The sequence below is a fragment of the Streptopelia decaocto genome (genome assembly GCF_964273445.1).
Source record: "Streptopelia decaocto genome assembly, chromosome: 1".
NCBI classification, from domain to species: Eukaryota; Metazoa; Chordata; class Aves; order Columbiformes; family Columbidae; genus Streptopelia; species Streptopelia decaocto.
Window position 1 is genome coordinate 107,751,733 of NC_138663.1, and position 26,126 is coordinate 107,777,858.

General features: G+C 36.5%; 1 protein-coding gene across 8 annotated transcripts in view; it reads right to left on the reverse strand.

Moving 5' to 3' along the window:
* Positions 1-5,453: 5,453 nt before the first annotated feature.
* Positions 5,454-26,126, reverse strand: part of KLHL15 (kelch like family member 15) — a 28,963-nt gene continuing 8,290 nt past the window's right edge. For 5 of the 8 annotated variants that reach the window (XM_082076112.1, XM_082076111.1, XM_082076116.1 and 2 more), the window contains 2 exons: positions 20,335-21,046; positions 5,454-12,294 (listed from right to left, as the gene is read on the reverse strand). In XM_082076112.1, coding sequence (XP_081932238.1) covers positions 11,185-12,294; positions 20,335-21,039 — 1,815 coding nt within the window. In that variant the 5' untranslated portion in view covers positions 21,040-21,046 and the 3' untranslated portion in view covers positions 5,454-11,184. Of the gene's footprint in view, positions 12,295-20,334; positions 21,047-21,460; positions 21,545-26,126 lie in introns of all 8 variants that reach the window. The other 3 variants (XM_082076113.1, XM_082076115.1, XM_082076117.1) reach the window with 1 other exon arrangement.

A 26,126-nucleotide genomic window follows, 5' to 3' on the forward strand; every position in this document is an offset into this window, starting at 1 on the left:
ATAACTGACTTTTAAGATTACCATTTTTGAAGGGGTTTAATTTCTATTTCACTTTCTACCAGGGCACGTGATGCAGCTCTCCCGTGAATGAGAAGAATGTATTATATGCTTACTATATATACACGTACCATTACATGATTATTACAGTCTTTTACTGAAAGTGTTTTAGTGTCTTCCTTCTTGCTGTTAGAAAATGGCATGTCAATGTTTCTAGCAGTACCCACACACACTTGTAAGAGTGAGAGGAGTTACAGTGAGGTCCATGGGATGTAACCACTCACACAGAGACCAACTAGAGAATGCAGCACATAACACTACCAGCTGTGCAACACCTTGCCTTACACAAGTCATTGAGAAAAAGGCAAAGATTTGTGTAGTTGAGTAGTGAAGCCTATACTTACGTTCTTACTTAACTCTTGGCTTAAGCTCTGACTTGCTTCACCATTAAGTCCCTGGGCCAGGGCTTGAAGCCTTACAGGGTTCTAGGGACCAAAAGAGCAGCAGACCCTTCTGCTTTGTTGTGCAGCTTGAACAAGAAGTGGGACAGAGCCAAGCAGCACATGAAGAATCATCCAGATTTTTTCTTCACTGACACTCCCACTGTCATTCGATGCAATAGAACAGCATAAGGGGAAACCTTTATTATTCTGTTTCTAGAAGGCAGAAATTTGGCTTCATGGCTTTATTTGTTCAGGCTAGGGTAACACCCTTTTTGAGAGGAAAAGCTTTTATTTGGCTTTTAAATAGTTTTTTGTTTTCTAGATCTCCATTTCCATACAATTCATCAATCACCTCTTCATTTTACTCTTACTGTCCCACTACAGTGTCCATACAGCCAACATGTTGCTCTTCCCAAGCTCAACAGAAGCTAGAAAAAATGAAGAGGGCATATTTTATCGAGAGAGAATGAGAGGTACAAGGCAAAACTAGAAGCAAGATGCCTTTTTCAGGACATAATCCTGTGTTTCTGTGGAAAGTACTCATTAGCCAGGAGGTACTACTGCAGTTCCTTGCTCTTTGGTACCACGGCATTTGTTCAGGCTGGTTTTGCACATTTCCATTCCTTTGCTTCACATTCATCAAAAACCATCACGTCTGGTACCTTCAACTGCTGCTTCCATTCTGAGGGTACCTTTCACAAAGGAGTAACACCCGACCTTATACACATTTAATCCTGAAATGCATTTAGGAAACCCTAAGACATGTTTCAGGGTTCTTTCACAATCACTAATTAAAATTGGCATCTAGATAGCTTTCCCCAGTGATCACTGGCACATTTATATCTTTACCGTATGTTATCACCCGCTACGTGAAGTCATGGTTTTGCCCTGTGGAGGTGGGCTATGGCTGGCACAGTTCCAGTTTCTGTTGTAGGATGAAAGGAGCACAGGGTAGTGGTGCACAGAATGACACTGTCTATTTCTCTCTAATAGATCATTTGAAATTACCTCTTCAGTCTCACAAATTAGTACAATATGGTGCTGGCACATGTGAAAACCAATGCTTTTGCTTGCTTTGACAGTTTTATGGAAGAGGAAAATGTCACATTCCTGAAGTGTGATTGAACAGATTCTTATTCCTCTATGTGTGTAACACTGCACGGTATTATACAGGTACAGAAATGGGATGTAACTTCTCTGAACATCAAGGGATGGCAACTTCACTAACTGAAAAGCCTGAGAACCAGTCTATTGTTACAGAAGAATGGTAATATGAAGTAGCTAAATTGTATGCCTGGTCCCAGGCATTGGCTCTGAAGGATACCGGACAATTTCCATCTACAGCAGATGCATAAAACTTCAGAAGTTAAGGTACTGGAAAAGTGCGAACCTTCCAGTCACTTTATTGTGTTCTGTCCTGCTTTGAACAAGGCTACAAATCTGAAAGCATGGCTTCCTACACTAGTTTAACAAGTTTAGCAAAACATACATTCTTGTAATTATTTTTTACCATGGGGGAAAAAAAAAAATCTCTGCACTGCAAAGCTAGGACAAAACTAATATTGAGCAATCATGATAATTTTGTAAGGTTCATAACTTCTGCAAAGTACAGCTTGTTGATTGTTTGGATGTTAACAATTTTGTACTGTGATTTCTTTGGCTGAAGTATTTAGTTTATTTAACTTACACAGAGGTCAACCTCACTCCCCTTGTTTTCAACAAACAGTACTGAGCCAAAACCCAGCTCCTCCAGAAATCAGCAAAAATATTTCCAATAAGGTTGTTAGTTGGATCAGCTCCCAACTTTAAGACCATGAAGAGTTATTAAAAGACATAGTTCAGTTAATTACCATTGCCTATTTTTTTTCTGACCATTTCAGTGTTTTGGATAATCTGTCAGGAGAAACAGTGAAGGAATAACTATTACCTGTCAGTAACTCTTCCTGATTGCAATAAATGAACTGAGAAGGAGCAGAAGAAGAAATACTTATATAAAAGGTTTGGCACTCTGAAATGTCATCTTCTGAATCTTTAATTGAGATGTTTTGGCTTTCATTGTAAGTTAAAATAGGTTATTGGTATCAAGTTGCCACCTGTGCTAGATTAAAAAATCCTTCAGAACTACCTGTAAGAACCAGACTAAGAAGTGAGAGCATGTGTGACACGAAACAAATCCCATGGAACATCCTCAGCCGACCAACGATACTCAAGAGACTTGGAAATAAATTAGCCAACAGGGATTTCTAAGAGTTGCAAGATGACAGCAGAGCAATTTCTTCCTTTCCAGGGGTGAAAACGAAGGCCATCACTACACCAGCAGGGGGCAAAAGTGCTGAGGCCGTGCCTTGCACTGACACCAGTGTCACCACCACAAGCACAATCCCACGTGCTTTGTAGAGCTTTAGCAACCTGGGAAGGTAAACACAAGAGGAATACTCTGACCCCCTCAGAACTCCTCCCCGAGACTATGGAAGTTAAACATGGGGGAAATACTTGGTTTCAGTTAGCACTATGCAATTCTTTTGACAAAGAAGGGATGGTGAAGTCAGTAAGTCTTGTCAGTAAGTCTTGTCAGTAGTGTTCAAATACATATAAAAAGACCCAAAACATGCACAGCTCACTACAGGAGATCAAGATTCTCACACTGAAAAAGAATTAAATGGTTGGCATAACTCAAACTCATGAGATGAACCACATGACAAAAACAAACAAACAAACAAACCAACCAATGCTTAGAAGATGCCCAAGGAGATACTGAAATAGGTGTGGGAAAGGAAGCTGCCAGTTTTGGCCAAAGACATATCTGTCTGGTAAAAATAAATAGTGCAATAAAATCGTTAACCATTAAAGCCATCTATTTCATTAGAAAACAAACGGTTTTCAGCACCACTTGAGCAACATCCATAATACAGAACCGCTACCAAGGGCAACATCACCAGGAGACACATTGAGACACATCAGACACATGCCAAAAATAACATTTTTTTGGTTTGTCAGGGACTATACAGCATCAATCAAGAAAGCCTGTGACTTACCATATGGTGCTTAATGCTGGTATTTGTTCCAATTGAGAGATGACTGAAGAGTCACTGGGTACTTAAACACAGATCATTATGAGGTTTATTTTTACCAGTAAACATCACCTAAAGCACCTGGCAGTGCAACTAAAGCATCAAATGTAAAAGTGGAGAGTGTTAATGAAAACAAGAAATGAAAGCTGTCTTTACACATATTCCCTACCCTCTCCCTCGAAAGAACAAAAAAATTTTTCCAATTAAAAGGTGACATTGAAACATCAGTAAGATTTGACAGGCTGAAGGCTGGGTGGGGGAAATCACATGTCCATGAGTACGTTATGAACTCAAAAGGTAAAGAACTCATACAGAACCTGTGCAACACCCAAAGCAACAGTTTTCCTGTCCATATTATGAAGCAAATGAAACAAACCAAGAAACAAACACACAACAACCATCACCAAACAAAAGCACGAAAAAAACAAAACAAAAAAGCCCCAACAACAGCAAACACAAAACCATAGAACCAAAACCTCAGTCTGTAACAAAGAGGGAACACCTGTTGAAATTCAGAATTTCAAGTCAACAAGGATGGATAACTTATACTAAAGAATCTGGAAGGAATTAACTGAAAAAAATCCTTTGCCAAACTAACATTAATTTCATACTGTACAGGTGAACACAGATAACTGAACTATTGCCAAAAAATAAGGCCACATATTAAAAAAAGGTGAAGAATTTGATATGAGCAACTATCAATCAGTTAAAATGTGAGAGCCATCCTTAGTGAAAAAATGGAATAATTATTTAAGATTCCTAATCAGCTACAGAGGTGCTAATAAGTAAGTCAGGCTGGCCAGCATAGCATCATGGAAGAAAAGTATTTGCCAAAAACACAACCTGGCTCACAGAGAAGGGAAATTAGAAAGGTGAACAAAAATAATTGTAAATAACACATTTACAGCGTGGAAAGATTGCTGTCATCTTCTCTTCCACTGTATCAGTCTAGCACATTTGGTCTCCTTTTGAACCAAAAAGTGGGGACACATCACAATAAAAGAGGCACCTCCTTCTGTGACACATCCCACTGGGACCAACACAAATTCATCTGCACTATTCTTTCTAAGACTAAACAGTACTTAGTGTAGAATGAAGTCAAGTTACCAAAGAGGGAAGGGGAAAAAAAAGTTACTTCATGCAAATTAAGTTTTAAGTAATTCTAAGCAATAAAATAAAAATGCTATTATAGAACTCAAAAAAACATGAGACTACAGTTATTTTCAAATATTCTTGATAGCAGATTTTTTCAACCAGGGGCTTTGATCTGACAGCAAGAGAGCTGTTGAAAAATAGTGGCAAAGGAAAAATGTGGCAAGGGACTGACAAGGAAAGCTTTCAACAGACTGCTCAAGAAACTAAGATCATAACATTCTGTTTTACCCACCCCCTTCCCTCTTGGTATTGAATGTTGTTCTAATCTGACATATTAATCCTGAAATGAAGTTTCCTCTTCCTGCTATAAAGCAGCGTGACTTGGACTCCTGACAAACGTGTGATGAATGCACATGGTCTCAGAGCCCTCAATTCCATGTGTATGATAGCGGGGAACAGTCGCCTTTTCTCCTGGCCTCTACCACCACAGGTTTGCTCAGTTTTCAGTCTTAGAGGTTAAATGTATGCCTTGACACCGAGTTACTGATGTAACAATGAAATTGACTCAGAACATGATTTCAATTTGAAATGCAGAGCAGACACATGAATGTACTGCAGCAATCAAAACTGGCAAGATTATAAAATACAGCTAGAGATACAAGCTTGATGCTATATAAGGACAACTTGTCGGGATAAATTTAGCTATCATTAATATAACATTATGAATTATAGCAACACTTAATATTTTTGAAGATTTACTTAACTGAGTAAACCCTGAAGTCCCATAGAAAGTAATCCAGGTCGACTACAATTCAAGTATTACAAAGTTTACACAAGAGTGTTTAAAGATTAAAAATATTTTTATTTACACTTTCCTTTATACACATTTTATACATTTTTTTTTTAAGTTTAAAATCTGAACAGAGCGCATATGCAAGTCCAAGCACACTGTTTCCATAGCTAGGGAAAATTACCTTCTGCCAAAAAAGGACAAGAAAAAAAAGACTATTAAACAGTTAAAAACAAGCAATTCTTAAATTATTCCGAGAAGTTTATAGCAGCCCTGGGGTAGTCATTAGACAGTTAATCCAAATGTACATATGAGGTCATATATATAGATAATTTTAATTTCATATAGGAAAAGTATTTCCAATTGCTAGTACTAACACAGCATGGTTTGAAAATAACTTTTCCCATTAACTTATCAAATACTTACCAAATACATTCTTTTCAATACAAACAATCTGATATTGTACACTGGAATCAAGTGGGAAACTACAGTGGAATTGCATTCTCCATCATATAATAATTTATTTTAAAAATATCTACAAAAATAACAATATATAGGGAAAAATATTTTAAATAAAAGCATAGCTCACTCTTCCCTTCGCCTGTTCCCAGAACTGAAATAAATGTTAGGTGGGTCCCACTGAGGTAATAAAAGCTCCATAAGTACAGGTAACATTACAGTCCTACATTATTTGCTAGACTTACACCAAGGTTTTCTACCAGACCCATAAATAAAAACTAACATCTGTAAATAGAAGTGGTTTTCCCCTAGCTACCATCTTAATATTAATCAAAAGATAATTGAACTTGATCTTTGAAAGTTATTTTTGAAAGACTACATAAACAGTGACATTTGGCAATTGAAAAAAAACCTTCACTTATTAGTATAGGGAAATCTGGGAAAGCCGTGCTCCCGAGAAGCCAGTTTTTCTGTCACCTGCCATATACAACCATGTTTTATGAAGTTTATCCACACAATTGGAAATGGTGAAGTTATTCATCAAGTTTCAAAAATAGAATACAGATGCAAAAGTAGTCATTAGTATTTGTTTTAAGCAGCTTCAGATTGTTTTATGAACATTAAAATCTCAAAATGTTTGCTATAGGACACCAGCAAGCTTTGTTTTAAATAGATTACACATCCTTTCCAGTTATGTTCTTTCCCACTCTCCTTCAGTGAGCGCTGCCACATGTGATAGACCACACTTGTTCAAGTAACTTCACCAGGTACATTTTTATTAACGGAAGGAAAGCAGGATGGATGTTTTATTTGATGCCCCCAACCCTATAAACACTTAAGCACAGGTTTAATAACATCTGTGCTTTTCTGTTTTAAGTACCTTACTGTTTTCTGTTTTCTTTATACTGGACTGTTTACATACGTGAAGTACACACTTAAGCGTTAAAAGAATCGGAGGCCAAATTCACTTTTTTTTTTGGTAAGGGAAAATATATTAAAAAGGCATAGTACCTCTGCAAATGTAACTATTTCTAAAAGACTTTGTCATATAAATGCTGATACAAATTCAAAATTTATTTAAAAGGCTTTTAGGTTCTCCCCATAATGCTTACCCTCCTTTTGCAAAGAATGGACATAATGAGTTAAGCAACATTTTTATTTTTAAGCCAATTTGAATTTGTACATGCTGAATTTTATCCTTTGCTTCCTGAGTGTCAAGTTTCACCTCTGATGCAAGCAGTTATCACAAGATCAGCATGAAAAAATGCAGCACTCTGGTTTGTAAAGCAGGAGGACCTCAAGAAAAACATCCTTGCAACTCTCAGAAACCAGAGAAATAGGAAAGTCACAAACCCTTAGAGCTAGTTCTAACAGAGTCGCTATTGCACTTGGGAAAGTGGGGTATCCACACTTTGCACAAAAGCAGGTTGCCAGGTAGCTCATGTGCTGCCACCAGCCACTGTTGCTAACTGTGCTTCTGGAACAGCAGAGCCTTTGTAAAACCAAGTACTGCCTCCCTCCAGCTGAATCAATGGGGAACAAAACTTTCAAAAGGGTTTTTTGCCACCTAACACCTCCCACTAAGAAACTAGTAGCAACACTTTGTGGGGGAAAATGAGCTTTTAGAAATTTTTTTCTTATGCAGTCTTAAAAAAATATATATATCTCCTAAAAACAGATATAGCAGCATGTGGAAAGGGAACTGGCAGTGTCCAACCCCTTCACAGCACTTTGCCTTTTGTCCGTCCTGGCTCATCTGAAAACAAAATTTCCTCCTGAAGCTAGCTGCTAAATTAAGACATGAAACTGACACACATATATATATATAAATGCGAAAAACCCCCTAGACTGTAAGTCACTATCCCCACCTTTTTAAGAAAAGGCAAGTAGATGCTGCTTAAAAGCAGGTCACGTTTAAATTTTAAATATGTGGGTAAGATCAGGTTTGTCGGTATTCCATTATGGGTGGAGTGAGAAGGACCCCCTCCCCGCCCCAAACTTACTAATTACAGATAATAACTTACCTTTTCTTAACAAATGAGAGGAATTCAAATGTTTTAAAACCTCTTATTAATCTGATCATAATGCTAAAAATTTGATAGTCATAGGCAATTCTTATTAGCCAGTTTAATTTTGTATTTATTTAAACAATAAATTATCTGGAGATAAGTACTGTAAGTAAACATAGAATCTTTCAAACAAACAAAAAAAAAAGGTAAAAAAGGAAAATACCCCTTTGATCAAAAAAGTAACAAAAATAGTTCAAGAAGTTCAAAAAACTCAAAGGTTCCACTATAATGGAAAAAGAATGTAAGCTAATTTTGTATTTCATGTTTGAAGCAATAAAAGCACAGCAGAAATGTAAATTAACAAAGCATTCTTGCATAGCCCCACATGTTCTAAACCCAAATTCCAACCATTCCTAATACTCCAAGGGTTACAGCCAGCTTTCCAATGGAGACACAACTTCAGGGAAGTGGAAACCAACAGTTCAAATTAGAATTGGACAGAATAATTACTGTTACAAACCTGAACAAGATCTTTCAGAACTGGGTGCCTGAACATAAATATGAACTTGAAAGCAGAGCACCTAAAAATTATCTGGTTCTTCATATTTCAAGTCAGTACTCACCAATGACTTCAGTGACAGTTACTCAGCACATAGAACTTCAGAAGGCTCAAATGCAGACTCAAAAATATAACTTGAGCACACCCATCCTTACCATTATTTTTAATGAAGTCTTGGGAATGTCTCTTTACTACACATGAATCAGTGAAGACCAGATGCCCAGAACCACGGCCATTCCCCAGGCTGGCCCTAGATAGAACAGAAGTACCCCACGCTATACCTAAGATGCCCATGAAAGCCTTCTCAAGCAGGATTAGTTCTTGCTGCCCCATAAACTTAATTGAGAAATGAGCTGCTGACAAAAAGAATAAAACATTTTTTTTTAAATCCTTGGGTTTTTTCTTGTGCCCTGATATTCCATGAACTATATACAGTAGAATCTTTTTACTTGCACACAGCCAGCACCTACTAGAGTCAGTATATCTCTGCACTCATGCAGGGTAATGCATGCTTAAGTCTCACAGTGAAACTGAGGTTTTAATGTAAGCCAAGCTGGTTCTACGTTAAGCTATTAAGGAAGTAAATTAGATTTCTAATTCAGTAAACTGAATTTTGGTTAAAAAAAGAATGACATTTTACTGCAAACTAGTGTGCATCAGAAAGCTGAATCAATATTTGGTCCAGTCACTAGTGGTGTAAGTAACTTACCACTACAGCTATGATGGCGTACATGCTCTCTTTCTGTTAAAACATGTGGAAAGAAAATACTCTATCAATAAATCATTTTAAACAAAAAAAAAAAAAAAAAAAAAAAAAAAAAAAAAAAAAATCTGCTGACTTGCTACAAATCCTCACGTTTCAATCCAGAACATAATTACTAGAAAAATATCAAAATACAAGTTTGAGGAGTTTTACATGTTGTTTTAGCTTCCATCAATTACTTCAAACTTATTTTAGGCAAGTATGTGTTATTTTTAACATACGAAATTTAAGGTGATTTTGGTCCCTTTGTAAGTGCATTCTTTTGAACTCCCTGAGTACTGTACATTCCTTTTCTACAGTGATTTCTGACTGGAAGATGCTGAATAAAGTAGTTTTGCATTGCTGCATATAAAGTCAAGTCTTGCTTAAAGTGAAACCCATCAACATTAAGATTTTACAAAATATTCAGGTGCGTGTTTCAGCATTTTGCCCCTACACGTCTGAACTGAGAGCCTGCAACTTCTCCAAATCTCCCCTTTAGACTCTAGAAGTGACTGATTTCACATTGTTAAATATAATCAGAATATAATTACTGTTATTATTTATGTTTTGGCTGATAATTCTTACCAATCTACTGTCAGTAATGTCTGCAAGTGAACACAATGGAGTTATTCAAAGCCCTTTTGGACCACATATCTCAATTCAGGCACTCTGAAGTCAGTAGCTGTAGTTGTATAGGGGTTTTTTTGTAAAAGAAACATAAATGGGGTACTAAACATCCAACCACATAACTCCACTTTTTCAAAACACAGTAGTTCACAGCAGTCAATAATTAAAATAATAATCAAGATTATACCACTTCAATATGAGTACAAACAAAATACTCATATTGAAGAAGCAATACAAGCAAAGTACTGAGAATAAACTGTAGCTTATCCAGTTCTGAAAATACCTGTGGGTCAAAGCAGTACTGAGCATTTGCTTATTTTCCATTTTCATAAAAAAAAAAGACTGGGCAGCACATTCAAACATAAAGGAAACTCAGATGTGTTTACTTTTTAAAAATAATTTATAAAATAACAAATTATCAACAGTTGATTTTGTAGCATTGATATAAAAAAGTTACTGAATCAATCAGTATATACTAAAGATACTTCGATAGCAAATGAGGCCTCCAGTTACTTAATAACTTCAAATTATTTAGCTCATTAAAGTACAGTACTATACCTTAAATTCAACAGATATAGCTGAACCTGTGCACTAGTTAAAATATAATATTGTAACTGCACATAAAAAGATGTATTTATAGATGGTTTCCATAGTGTATGCATGTGTGTACACGTTCTTTACTCACCAGCAAACGCAATGCAGACAATAGAAGGCAACATAGAAATAGTGTTTTGAATGTAAAAATGTTTCATTTTCAATGTAGTAGAAAATGTGTGATTTGAATTTTGGCAGACTTACTGGTACTACTGTACAAAACCACGAAAAAGGTCATGCAAAGGGGTTAAGATTATTCTTTAACATATATAATGGAAAACAAAAACACCTAGAAGATTTGAGAATACCTTGCAATTAATGGGAGAAGTATCAAAAAGACAACATAAAATACAGAAATGGTTTTGTTTTGTTCTTCTAAACCTCCTTGTAACCTAGTACAGATGATGAGCTTTATTTTGATCCTCAATAAGAAAAATGAAAAGAAAGCCTTCCTTACACAAATATTTTGTTAAACTCCACTGACTTCAGAAGCATAGTGGTATAATGGCCATTAAAAAAGAAAAGTAACAACACTCAAAAATATATTTTTCTTTCCCCTACTTACAATCATGTTTGTTAAAAAAGAAAACAAACACAAAGCTTTTACAATATCAGACCAACTATTGGCTTTTCTAATGAACTTGGTAAGTACTCTCCCTGTATATCCTGTTTCTCTTAAGCATTTAGCAGTTGTTCTTATAACACAAGGTAATGTCTCTGAAGGAATCCAGCTGGTTTGTATTTTTGACAAATTATGTATAGCTTTTTGTACTTTATTAAGTTGTTCATTCTGGTTTAGCTGCAACGTCTAACGTGCTCCAAAACATACTCAGGGAAGTGCAAGCTGCAGACTTGTAAGCCATCCAGCTTGCATGGCATTCTTGGATATTCATCTTCTTTCCATTTGTTTTCCTCTGGATCAAAGGTGAGAATTGAATCACTGTAATGACCATTGTAACAAAGGCCTCCAAGAACCATTATCTGTTTGTCCAGAACAGCTACACCATGACCACTCCTACCAATTGGCATAGAAGCCAATATAGTCCACTGATCTGTATCTGGGTCATAAACCTCTGTAGAAGGACATCCTTGAGATTCAAAGGAGGCCCGTAGGATCACACAGACACCACCAAAAACATAAAGCTTACCATTATAAGAAATCATTTTGTGAAAACATCTTGCATAATTCATTTTGCATTTGTTCTCCCAACAGTTAGTGACCACTTGAGTTCTCCTCGTGCGCTGCTCTACTGCCCCTTCTTTACTGGGATCAAACACACACACTTGCTTAGAAGTTGAAGACGACGTAATTCCACCAGTGATATACAACTTGTTACCAAGCACAGTCCCTTCATGTCCATATTTATTGACTGGATAGGGATCCACAAATTCCCATTTATCTTCAGTAATATCATACCGTTCAGTTGAGTAAAATGTTTCATCCCTGGTTCTCCCAGCCACTGCATAAACATACCTCCCAATAACTCCAACGGCAAACTCAGAACGTGGAACAGACATGTCTGCCATTCGTAACCAAGTGTTCTGTCTTGGGTCATATCTAAACACTTTGGACGAAGCATGAAACTCACCATCTGGCCCCAGTTCTTCCCCACCTAATAGGAACACAAAGTTATTCACAATGGCAAGGCAGTCTGGTCGTAAGGGTACTTGAGGACCCTCTAGTTCCCACCAGATCCTTGGTTTGTGCAAGAGAAGAATTTTACTGTTTACCATACTGTGTCCTATCATTCCTCTAAACACTGCAGTCTGGGGTTTGGCAGAACGAATTTTGTTCGATTTCATTTCCATCAAAGGCTGTTGGTGAACGCTATGAAAGTAATTCATGGCTTGGTCAACCTCATGTCGCAGCTGCCGGGAGTATCGATAAAACTCTGATGTTTTTACCTATGAATACATTTAAAAGATATTAAAATTCTGACCAAGAGAAACAGAAAACCTAAATGACTATGTGTCATTACACTATTTTTCTTAGTTTCATTCAGGCAATCTTGACAGCAATTGCATTTGTGCATAGAGGGTTTAATAATGTACTGTTATCCAAAATCCAGAAGGCAATTTAGTGATTAACAGCAGTGATTAACATTTTCAGCAGAATACTCATATGCAGAATTTAAGATGGAATTAGGCACAACTGAAATCTCCAAGTCTAAAAATCATTATTCCTTCTCCCCCAGAAAAGCCTCTGTTCATCTTCTGCTTAATCTATAAAGTGTCTAAATTAAAAATGCACTATTTTCCTGGTATTGAAAAATATTCTACACACCCATTCTGTGTTTGCCAAGGCCTGATCTAGTCTAATTTCTGCTAAATTCTCATACCCAAGCCCAAGCAGGTATCCTCAAATGCTAGGCTCTGCTCGACAGGCTATTTAATTGGGGTGAGGTGGGAAGGGAAGGTACCCAAACCATTCCTTCAGAACACATGATTGCAGTAACCACTTGTCATGATGGTTACCTTATGGTTTCCCCTCTGTGAGTCTCCACATGTCAATGAACACCATTAACACAACATCTCACCCTATTTGGTTGCACATTTATTTGGTGAAATGTGGAGGCAGGTTTGAAAGTCCACTTCCCAGGGGAGAGTTCCAGCCTTTGAATTACCACATAGTAGCAGAGTGTTCCTTCTCAGTGCTGTCTCAATTTGAAAAGAGCTATCCCTGCTCAGTTTTATAGGTGTTGGTGGGGGGGACAGATTGTGAAAATTTACCTTTCAAGGACCCTTTCTATTATCTAAGCCAATTTAAGTTCCTGAGACAACACCAAAACACATCATCATCTTGAACACTTTGATAAATCTGGCTCCAGGCAGCCCTCAGGTCACTGTGTGATTCTCATCAAAGAGGCTTCACTTCTCTATCCTCTGGTCTAACACAGCATTCTGAATTACACTTCTGAAACAAACACCTGCTTGAGATTGCCAAATCCACAAATCCGCTATCACACTTGATCCTAAATCCCAGTTTCTTTCAGATAAAACTGGATTGCTTTCAAACAGTCCAAATGCTTCTAGTTCCCACCAGCTCCAAAAAGACAGGCAATACTTTGAAAAAAAGTCAGGCCACTTTGAAATTTCAAAGTGACCACAAGGTAACTATTTTTCAATATCTGTTCCCCCACCTCCTCCTGTTCCCTGTCCCAAGGGACAAAAGTCTGGACCACCACTTACCTAAGGGGTGGCAGTGGGAGTTTTTATGTGTATGAAAAGTAACTCAGAAATGAATGTTCTTTATACCTTGTGAATAAAGTAGTTGCTCATTCCATATACACACACTCATCAAATTTTGTTAGCTTTCTGTTAATAATTTCTCTTCCTTGTACAGTAATTAAGACATTCTGCTGTCAGATAAACATTTTTTTTAAATCTTTTGAACTGTTATAATTGGACATGATTCACACAGATTGAGATTGTTTTTACATACCAGATTTAAAAAAACCCATGAATACTAATCTACCATTGTGAAGTACTGCATAGCTCAAGAGTTACAGTGATTTTATGTTTTTATTTAAACTTTTTCTTTTCCCCACTTTATCTTGACAAATTCAACTTATCTTTGCTTGGAAAAAGAGGATGGTCACAGGCAGATTGCATATATTATTATTGTGGCAATATCTAACTTCTTTCTACTGTTTTTACCAGGGGTGATGATGAAGCAAAGAGGTTTACCTACGTATAGTGCTTATAAAACACCCACAGTAAAGCACAACTCTCCTGGGGAGTAACAGATCTATTTTCTTATTGAGAATAAAGAATAAATCATACAAACATCAGAAATCTGCTCCTATGGCACTTGCTAGAATAAACCATACCTTGCCTGACTGAAAAGATTGAACATAAATTCCAGAAAATATGCTGGGGAAGGAGTGGCAGAAATAAAAATGGTAAAAACTCAGAAAACGTTAAAGGTTAAAAAAAAAATTAAAGAGGAAGTTAAAATAACAAAGAATCGTGGATGGATGACTTTATCCTTAAAAGTAACTTTCAAATTTCATAACAGCACAACTATTTCACACATTCCCAATCTGGAGCCATCACTTTTGGAATTAAATGATTTCTGTTCCACCCATATGCATTTCAAATTTTCTTGCATAATTAAGGAAGACAACAGGATCAAAATGCTTAGAGTGTGAAGCATGCCAGCAAATCCTGGCAGAAATGGAAAATGTTTTTTCTTTCCCCCACAACATTTACAATTCTGTCTTTAGATCTATAAATTGAAATGCCAGCCAGAAACTGGAATTAAAGTAAGCCTCACATAACATACCCTCACTCTACTCCTTCACATAGTCTAAATCTCACCCCATGAGAGCATGCAAAAGGAAACAAGGACAGAGACAGAATCAATGTATTAGTAGTTTACTAGTACTTATCTTGACCAAGACACTAACATCAAAACAAAGCCCTGATCCATAGCCACATATCTTATTCCTTAAACCATAAAGACAACAAGAAGCAAACACAACTACTAGTTATAAACAACTCTTTCAGACTGAAGTTTGTGGGGAAGCTATCTGCAAACACTATCTTGAAGAGATGAACATGAAAATACATAATGATTAGGAATTTTTGAAACATTCAGAAAAAAGCAGCTCTAGAAGGAATGTGCACCTAATTATCAACATACTCAACCAGACAGAACCCACACAAGTTTCTACAAAACACACAAAACAGATGGAAATGTACACTAACCATAATGAAACGTGAAGTAAAACCAAAGGTGTGTTCTTAAGAGTATGTCACCAATTCTGAATTGATAAAAAAATACAAATGCTTCATAGCATTTTCAAAGATTAAAGAAAGACTATTCTGTTATCCTGATGAAGGGTCTCAAAGAAAGTTTAAGTTGGACTTCCTTACCAACCCCAGTCTTATTGTAAAAAAGGAATATAACTCAAGTGCTAAATCTTTGCTCATGTGATTTCTACATCCTTTCTCTTCAGTTTTCTGGACATAACCTTCTTAGAGAGGTTCTCCGGGACACAGCTCTAATGTAAGAGCTCCCTAAAGAACTCTAATGATACCTCATTGCATCATCTACCAGTTCCAGTGGTTCACAGCTGGACTTTTAGCTATGCAGACAAGGAACAACATAAACAAAATCAAATGTGTTATTCCATTTAAAAAAAAAGAAGATGAACAAAATAATTAAAAACACCCACTGGTCTACTCACCCTTTAGGTAGTCAATATCAAAACCACCAAGACTTCACCAAAACCACCACCATCCCTCCAGCCATAGTAAATTTGAGCTTCAATGTATTTTCTTCATTTTGAATCAGCCAAACACTCAGTAAAAAACTGCTGGCTTTCCAAATGAATACAGCTATTAATCACAGCCTATTTTTCTGCTGTATTGCAATGCATGCTTTTCTAGTCGCAGCAGCTACGCAAGTTTCAGAATTTTCCATCTACATTCTATGAAAAAGTAAAGCAAAAAATGTAAACCATTAGTTTCTAATTTGAAAAGTGATCCCTACAGAAGATCAGATGTACCTCATGTTATGTTCATCATCTTCTCTCCCCTAAAAACTATTAAGCAAATTAATAAGCTGCAGGAAGAGTAATGAAATGGAACGTAAATGTTCTGTAACACAAGTTTGACTTTGGTATGTAGTTTTTTTTCCCCCATACACCTATTAACAGCTATTGCTCTATTTGCATTTTTGTTACTTGGGCTTTTAGGAAACAGCTTTCAAAACCATAAAGAAAGGCTACTTTTGAAGTGCCCAAACAAAACATCTCTTATTTGTACACCTGGAAACTAAATCTTAACATGTTATTATATGCAGTAGATATTAGCTTGGTTCCTTCTGCAGAACTGGTAAAAAACACTGAAAAATCTGGAGGGCTCATAATGTGACTCTATCATCTGTAGTCATACAAGCAGAGAACTATTTCAAAGGTCATAAAATTGTGCTTACTAAAGTTCTCTAAAACTGCCAATTCTGAATGTGTACATCATGCAACTCAAACTCAACTACTAGGAATACAGAAGCTATGCTACACACCTTTCAAATGAATAACGATGGTGTCTGTGTCAGACTTCTAGAGAGTAAATTCTTTCTTTTACTTGAAAAAAAAATTACTAGACATTAAGTTGAATTAAAACTAAAGATCCATCAACCCTACTAACAACGATCCTTATCTCTGGCCATATTCTAAGCACAACTGTAAGTTTATCAACAAACATTATCAAAATGTTAACACACTTAATCCAAATCAAAATTCAGTCCAATAGGAAAAGTCACACTTATATCTCTAAAACAGCAGCAATCAAAATTATTTTGCAACCAAACACTGGTATACATAGCACTGGACAAGATGCCGTACTTTTCCTTTTTCTAGCATGGGTCATTACTTACATTCCATGGCCAGTACAAAAACTGGTCAGTACCAGTATAGGGCTTTCAAGGGCTACTCTGCAAGTGTTCCAAATCAGTTACTGTTTTTCAACACAACCAGATAAAGACAAAACAACATAGCCTCTCTGCAGCAAGGATGAAGCCCTCAAATTGAGTATTTTGCTGTTCCTTTTTAGAAACTAGCAAGAGAAATTCTCACAAGCAAGGTGGAATCTAACTTAAGTCTCTCAAATCAGAGCAGAGCCAAGAATCTATATTCCAGAAGGGATGTTCAGCACATTATAAACACTGCTAGCAAATCCAAGGCAGCAATAACCTTTAAACATAAAAGTATCAAGTGTAGCACCTATTTAAGAGGGACCCACTAGCCTCATCCACTAGACAGTTCTTACTCTAAGCTTCAGCATTTCAAGTTGTAGGAGTAAATACATATGAATTACTAAACATGGAGGTAAATGAGAAAAAAAAAAGTAATTCAACACATTTATCAAAGGCAAAGTCACAACAACATAAAATTACACTGACATCTTCTAAAAATTTTCTATTTTCTAGGCACATACTCAAGGATAACATGCTATTCATTCTACCTCTAAAGCAGAAGCACACAGTAATTCGTAAGTTTCTGATTTAAACTGTGAATTTATAAATCAGAGTATAAATCATGGGCTAGTCATAAGAAATCCTACAGAATGGACACCAAAAAACACCCTTTCTTTTTTAAGGAGAGAGGATTTGAAACAACACTTCAACTTAAGCAGTACACAGAAACTAAATGGAGCTTAAGCTCCATTTATGAAGGCAAGTCATGACATGGCGGTCTACAATAATACAGAGATGAAATCAACAATCTAGGAGAAATGCCCTCTAACTTTTGTCTCAAATCTTCCTCAAGACTTACAGAGTCATGGATAAGTTTCATATAAAGGAAAGTGTAACACAGATAGTGGAACTTGTGCTTCTCCCCATACATTCTGCCTTTATTTTCTAACTATTCGGCAAATCCTTACTTCATTTATCTTTCCATCTTCCCTCATACATCTATATTTATTTTAAGGGCTTCATACTCCAGAAGCAGAATAGTTTAGAGTAAGCAAACAGCCTGCACCTTCACTCCAAATGCACATCAGCCTCAAGGTATAAATCTAGAATTGCTCATCAATTTCTTTTTAAACAGACAAAAAATCCCACTCAGACTGTAAATCTCTTTAAAGAAACATGTAAGAAACAGAATGGCTTAAGAGGCCAAAGGCATCCTTACTGTGACTTACAACGTTAAGTTACATGAGTTATTTATATACTACAGTGACAGGCATATTAAAAATGCGCATTAGAAAGATTACATAAGAATACATATGACAAGCCAGCCAGTGTATAGCAAATACAGAGTTCACTGAACTGTAAGAGTCAACCTCAGATTGTATTTGGTACATTCACACAGGCATTTAGTATGTGCTGGCTTCAGGCAAAGGGTGAATTCTGTTTGTGGATCTCTAAAAAAGGGCAGTTTTACTAACATTTTCCCCCTTCTACACACAGAGGAGAGTTCTCCTCAGGTTACCTCCAGAACAATTAACAGACACGCTCTTTTATTAAAAAAAAAAAGTGTGATCTATATTGCGATGTTAGCTCCAACTGCGTTGTCCTTTGTCACACTGGATTACTCAATGCTCCCCAGCCAGAGCAAAACACAAATACGTTCCTCGCTTCAGCAACAAATGGCATACTTATTTAGCTGGGCTTCCCTCTGCCGACTTGTCCCACTCCAGAATCTGCACTTGCTTCTCTCTGCTCCCATTACAATTATTGGAAAGTGCACTCACAGATAAAGCTTTTTTTACATGTGGGTACCTAAACCAGGACACTAAAAACTACTTCTGTCCTTAAGTTCTACCTATCTGGCTATTTAGTAGCTGTCAAGAGAAAATATGAGCAGCACTGTATGCCAGACTGATACCACTGATAGCAAAAACAGCCCCAGAAGTTATACCTAAATGTAATGCTGAAGACCAACATATACTTTTCACTTGCAGTTACAGAAATTTAACCAAAGACAGCTTGATGCATGAACTTATATCCTAAAAACTCAAACACCTGAAGCAGGCTCTTTCATGTGAGTCTTACCCTATAAGACTGACCTCAAGAATACTCTCTGAATCCTATCAGTTTTCCAACTGAAGAGTTTAAATGATATGATAAGGTAAAAATGTTATTAAAAACAAGACACTACACAGTATCTTGCAGAGTTCAGCTCTTACTAGTTGGAAATACTTTAACCCAATAAATATCACATTACCCTTCTAAAACATGTTTAGGCATTTATTTTGTTTATGCCTATAGGCTAATAGAGGATCATAAATATATTTTATGTATTATTATGTCCTTCACTTAATTCACACACCAAAAAATCCAAAATACAAAAACTCACTAGTCTATGAGGTAATTAATAGCTTTTATAATTTGAAATACAAATAAGTGTAAGTATTACTGTTTAAATGATCAAGTAGCTCTTAAAATCACCAAGAACAATACAACCTTATCTGTATATTCACTAGATACTGAAGTAAAAATATATGAGAAAATAATTTTTAAAAGCCTGACGAAAACACAGTTTTAAATCCTATTAATTCACTGAGAGGTGAAAAATACACAAGTTAAAGTTGTATCTTATCACATAAAATGAGCCTTGTTAAAACAAAACAGCACAGCTTAAGTAATTCCTAACCTGAATACTCTTACCATTACTAGCCTGCAAGAGAGCTGCTTACAAAGTTTTGTGATCCTCTACTGTTGACAAATACTCAGAGATTATCAGGAATTAGAAAACTTTTTTTTTGTCTATTCTTCAACAGAACAGTAGAAAAAAGCAAGTTCTCTTTTAACCTAAATACATACAATGATCAGTTGAATTTTAGATCACCTATTACAAAGATTCCTCTGATATTTAAAGTATATCATCACATTTCACACTGTCAATAACTTTTGATTGTACTACGTGCCTTATGTAGAACCAAATGTATGCAACTTTGCAGGATGAAGGCTTACTTCCAACTGCTGTGTAACAGCACAAGTACTGAAGAAACAACAACAAAAACACCCTGCAGATTTAACAGCAGATGCTAGTTTTCATTTGTAAATAAAAACATCTGTACTTGAAACATATAAAATCTACAGTAACTACATTTTTATTATATTGATAACAATTCTAATGACATATGCCCTACATACTGTATGCAGCTGTAAAACCTCTGGAGAGCAAGAAGCAACTTGTGGAAAACAGTAAGAACGACTGAAATAAAACAAGTGACCTTATTTTAAAATGTCCTTTCCAAATGAAGTCACTTCAAAATATGTTTTATAAACCTACCTGTTCTCCAGTCACTGTACATGCTATTGTCTAATAATCAGCTGACAATACATTTAGATGTTTGTCTTCTATGGGTTTATTAGAAAAATAAATGCTATCTTTTTGTTCCTCCTGACAGGTTTGGGAATCTTACCTATTTAATGCCATGCTGCCCTAGCTAAATGATGAATCCTGTCTATTGCTTTTCAAATGCACCAACCTTCTCAAAAACATTGGATGGTGTCATCAAACAAAACCTGATGTTCTGAATGATGGTGTCCGTATGCCTCCAGCGTCTTCTATCATGGCGCAGCCAGGCCTGAACAGCTTCATACAGCTCTATCTCCGGAAACCTGCTCAGATGATCATTATCCAAGTAAGACATGAGCTTCTCAAAGCTCAGATATGAAAGGAAGTCAGGTCTGGACATGAGTGGCACAAAATTCTCTAGCAGAAAGGAGTCCAATTTTTCCCTGACTCCTTCGACGTTTACACCAAAATCGTCCAGAAGTCTCATGATTTCTGCACAGTTTTCTAAGCAGATTTTAGCTAAGAGAAAAGAGCAGCAAAATTTCACCACTTCTATAAGCTGGACATACATTGCAGCCTGAAGGATTTCATGAACAGTGTTCATACTCAGTTCAATAGTTCCATAGTACATGAACTGGAGGACATGACTGAAGCCTGTAGCTGTCAGACCTTTCAAATGGATTTTGTCCTGATCTCGTTCTCGCATATCAGCTGTGAACATAATCCTGAAGTAATCACTCTGGGTGGCAAGCAGTGCTTTATGGGCCTGAAACTGGTGGTCTTCAATGACAAGTGTGACATCAAGAAGCAATCCCTCCTCATACAGTGCTCTGAATCCAGCAGAGACACTGGTGTCATGGATGGAGGAGCTAAACCCTTCCACGTCCCCTGCCATGAATCACCTGGGGGAAGAAAAAAATAAATAAATAAAAATAAATTGTTATTTCTAATAACATATCACAAGCCCTTTCTGACCAGATAAACCCTAACTGAGACAACATTTATAAAGACCTTAAAGTCTTCACCATTCTTTTTTGGTTTCTCTTCAGCTGAAAAATCAACTTAAGAAACAACTTAAAACATCAAAGAACAACTTAAACAACTTTAAATATTCCTCCCCCACAAATACACTCATTTTAAAGAAAAAGTAACGAACAAGAGTAACTATGCAGTATTGCCAAAGTGATTCCTCACTCCAAGCTACTTAGTGGTCAGATAAAGAATATGCAATGCTAAAAAGGTTGTCATGGTTTTCTTCCTATCCCACCCTCAATCTTTCTAAAGAATTTATCTCAGGAGAGCAATGAGACACCCACTCTTGAATATCAAAGGTTTCAGAAAGGAAGCCAAATTTCCGTAACTTCAGAAACAAGGTCCAGTAGATTTGTACAATGTATAACCTAAAAAAAAAAATATTCTCTTTAAAAATATATGTCAATTTACTCAAGGTTATTTCTAAGAAACCGAACATTTTCAGACATACTAAAGTTTATGTGTCTCACTTCTGTAACAACACACTCCCTTCCCCCCGCCCCCTTGTTTCTTACTATAGGAAATAATTAGGTGATGAGATTTATAGAGTGCAATATACTAAGGAAATAGAAACACAAGATTAGGTCACAATAAATAATATTCTGCATACTAGGTTTAGTGAAGCTTAATTGCTTATTAAGCATTTGAACATGCAGATGCACAGTGTTACTTTTGTGCAAGGTATAGTCAAACTGTAAATAAACCAAAAAGAAATTAAAGACTACCAGGATCCTACCATGTTGAAGTTAAGGAAGATAAAAATTCAACAAAAATCTATATCAAAACTGATTCAAAATCCAGGAATTTCTCATAATCTTGCTCAGCTTCCCTGGGTTTAGGTAGGGTGAAGTTGCACAAGGCAGCTTTAACCAATTTAATCATTTATCGCTAGTCAAAGGGCAATGGCGAGCTCCACTCTCCCTCTCTTGTCATTCTGAGGTCTGAACTCTTGCTGCCTACTTTGAGCCATTTCTGGGGCTCATGAGACTGCCCTAGAAAGCTAATTCAACTCATAAACCTACCAGAAAACTAAGCCAAGGCAGAGGCACAGGACACTATGACACCACCACCCCCCAGCACACACAAAAGCTCAAAACCAGAGAGCTTTCTGCTTATCAGTGAGCTGACTTCTGACTTGACACTGCAGGGGGTATGGCACATGAACCACCTTGATGCAGAGGGCAGGACATCACAAACTAGAAGGAGCAGGGACGAAGACTAACATCTTCCCCTTTTGGCATTGATCAACCACTAGAATTACTTCAACCACTTTTGTTTCACTTTTTTCCATCTTAAATTATACTGCACTACTCAAGTTGTACATTTAAGTCCGAATTTCCTATAAAAACTACAGTTAATAATGTTTTGGTACTGGTAACCTACATGAAAAGCTAAGTAACACCAGCATCGACAGATTTAAGAAAATGCTAATTGTCAAGGTTATAGAACTTTACAACAGTGTAATGGACCCAGAACTGACTCCAGATCGGCCCAAGTTTCACAATGTCAGAAAGCAGTTATCATGTTACTCCCAGTTCCTCAAGCACCACCTCCTAACTGCTGCCATTTTAACTGAAATGTATTTTATTAGACTCCATCAACAGATAATAATCTCCTCTCCTTAGTTCATCAGCACACATCCTGGCAAACAAAACTGGAAATACACTTTATTTATGCAAAACTAAAAGGTGAGTGGGTGTTTGTAGCCACACCTCACAGAATCAGCAGCGCTCCCACTCTGTTGAAGCCTGCTGACAGGTTCTGTGCACAGTAGAGTTAATTCTGGGAGTGTTCAAGAAAATTAAGGTCTTACAACAAAATTCAAATTCCTGAAAGTAAGAGCAGCAGCAAAACAACGAAGCTGACAATCCAATTGCTTTCTTGCCCATATCCATGATAGCACACTCCCCTCAATGTCACTGAAGACAGAGAGAAAATGCAAACTGCTCTGGAGCTCTATATTGTGAGTCCCTTATTCCTGAGCACAGCACAAGCCTACCAGAAAGAAAAATTACCATTAAATCTTTGTCTTAGTTGTTGATAATTCTTACAGAAAAGCAGACAAAGAAAAAATTACTTTACTAAATCTTACCAACTCAAAAAGAAACAACAAACTGACTAGAGCAGTTGTAACTCCTCCCACCCCCAGTTTTCTGATGTTTAATAATAGTTCAGCTCATACTTTAATCCTGTTTAAGAGATTTAACAGTCACTTTCCTTTAAATGGGCCACCTGTTTTCATAAACTATACAGCAACTTGAAACAATTATATCCCAATTTTGTTTGAAATTGGCCAAGAGGTTCAAAGGTTTTAAGGTTACAGTTGGCCTCTGACAGGCCAACTGCTAAGTTACATTTCCTTAGTAGACCAACTAAGATGTATGGCTCAGCTTCAAAATCAATGGAAAAGCTGGGACAGGACAGTTGGAATTTGCAAATGTGAGACATGAACAGAATAACACAACAAAATATTCCAAAAAAGGAGACAGAAATGAAGCATCATTCTCCAGGTGACTGAAGCAACATTTATTAATCTGAAAATAATGGAATCTCTCATCACACAGCCTCATGCAGGCAGCAATGTCACAAAGGGATTTCTTCATTCAAAACAGTACATACACTACTGTGTATGTGAACAACATAGGAGAACCATACCAGTAAGCTCCAAACACATACTAGGGACTTTCCCATAACTTAAGATAATTACATTACAGGTACTCTGCAAATAAGAGGAGACAAATTAACTTTTACCTAGCACAGCTTTAAAAGGCCTTTTTCACCACCCTCAAAGAAGCAAAAAGGAAAAGTTGGTAAGTGAAGATAACTGAGACACATAGTAGAAGGTAAATGCACCAAATCCAGAGGATTTACACAAAAACCAAAAACTAGTATCAGAGAGAGTCCTGGGCAACCAGCTCTAGATAGCCCTGCTGAGCAAGGGGGTTGAACTACATGACCTCCAGAGGTCCTGTCCAACCTCAGCTAGTCTGTGATTCTGTGATCACATTGCTTTTATACAGAGGCCACACTGAACACATTTTTTTGCAACCATCCTCTTAATTCTGATTAAATAGCAATAAGACACAAGCTACTACCCTTCAAAATTTAAATCTACCAAAAAATAAAGTGTTAGGAATCACTGAAATACATTGAAAAATGCATTTAGGGAACATCTTAGAGGGATCTAATTCTCACCTCTTCCTAAAACTCGCTCCTCTGTAAAAAATATATTAAAACTCTACAATGGTAACGAAGTCATCAACAATATGAAATTATTATTTCAAAATGTTTTTAAAATGTGGGAGTATAAGAAACCTAATCCTTCTTTTCACATACCTGCTTATATTATTTTAAGTAAATATACAGCTCTCAATCTCAAAACATTGTTCCTCCCAAACACCAGACAGCATTTAATGGATTACTGAAGTAGAGACAAAACCAGTAAGACTTCTCCATACGACCACCCAGGAATCTTCAGAATTCTGAGTGAAAAGCAAGACTACTTGTCTTTCTGCAAATACCCTTTTCTGGCATGAAGCCATATACATTATCAGCAGATATACAGTGTATTTCGAAAAGATGAAGCCAATTTCAAAGCACTGTATTTCAAAATGGCAACATGTTACAATTACACAAAAATTGGCATCTAGCAGTAATCGCTTGAAACTCTATGCCCTGCCCTTTCAAGTGGTAAGAGTTTCATTCATGGGCAGATCCTGGTTGCAGAGATGTAGTGATTTCAAACTGGGTCCAACTTTTTGAAACACATTGTGTCTCTGCAACCACTGTTGTCTCAATTTTCTGTACAGCAGGTGTAGGGAACATAGAGCATTTATTAAAAGGTTACTAAAACTTGATAACTCATTAAACTGTAAATTTTCATGTAATTGTAACATGTTGCCATCATGAAATATACTGCTTTGAAATTGGCTCAATCTTTTTGAAACACCCTGTATCTTCCTTTACAACACAAAAATGTATTGGACAGTGCAAACACACGAGGGGGTTAAAACAGCACAGAGACTGAGAAACTAGATAGATACATGCATATTATGATAAACTGCTGAAAATCTTCATTTATACAGCTAATATCCTCAGTCAAAAGCAAATAGCAATGTGGTAGTTCAAATATTAAAAAAGCAATACAAAATACTTTCAAATGAAGTCATTTTTCTAAAGCACAGCTATGCCATTCCTCCCACACACAGACTTGCAATTTTAGATGTAATTCTAAGCACTATTCAAATGCTGCAGCTTATTTCCCAGAGGACAATAACTTTTTTTTTCATGTTTCCAATAAAAATGCAAAATCCAGAGTTAGATTTTCTTCGCCACACAATCACAATAGCACACTTAATCCTAAGGAAGGCACCTAGCCTATGGTGGTCTGTAAGAAAACTGGAACAAAAAAAAAAAAAAAAAATCCAACATATACACAATAAAGGAATAAAAAAAAAAAAAAAGTTAAAAAAAACCCCACAAACACCAACACAAAAATAAAACAAACAAACAAAAAACCCCAAAACACCAAAAACTTAAGTGACATTCTGCATTGTTCTGTGCATTCTAGAGCTGCAGAGTATAATGCAGCACAGGAAGTAAAATTCTCTGCTGAAAACCCAAAAGAGAAATACATTTAACCTTATTAGTTGTTCCTGACATTTCTTCCTTTTTTAGTCCATTATGTATTACTGATTCTACTCTGCTGTGACTGTAAAAGCACTTACTTGGAACACTGATTTCTCATCTTTATTTTGCAGCTGTAATAAGAGTCTGAAAACGCTGTTCCAGACTGCTTTTTCTTGCTAAACAAGAACAACCTTTTTTCCTCAGGGTGTCTGAGGCTCTTAGTCACAAGCAGAAGAAATGGAGTCTAAATGCAGAGGTTACTGAGAATGAAGTTATGGAATAGCCATTTCTGGCTCGTGCCCTGCTTGATTTAAAAATCTA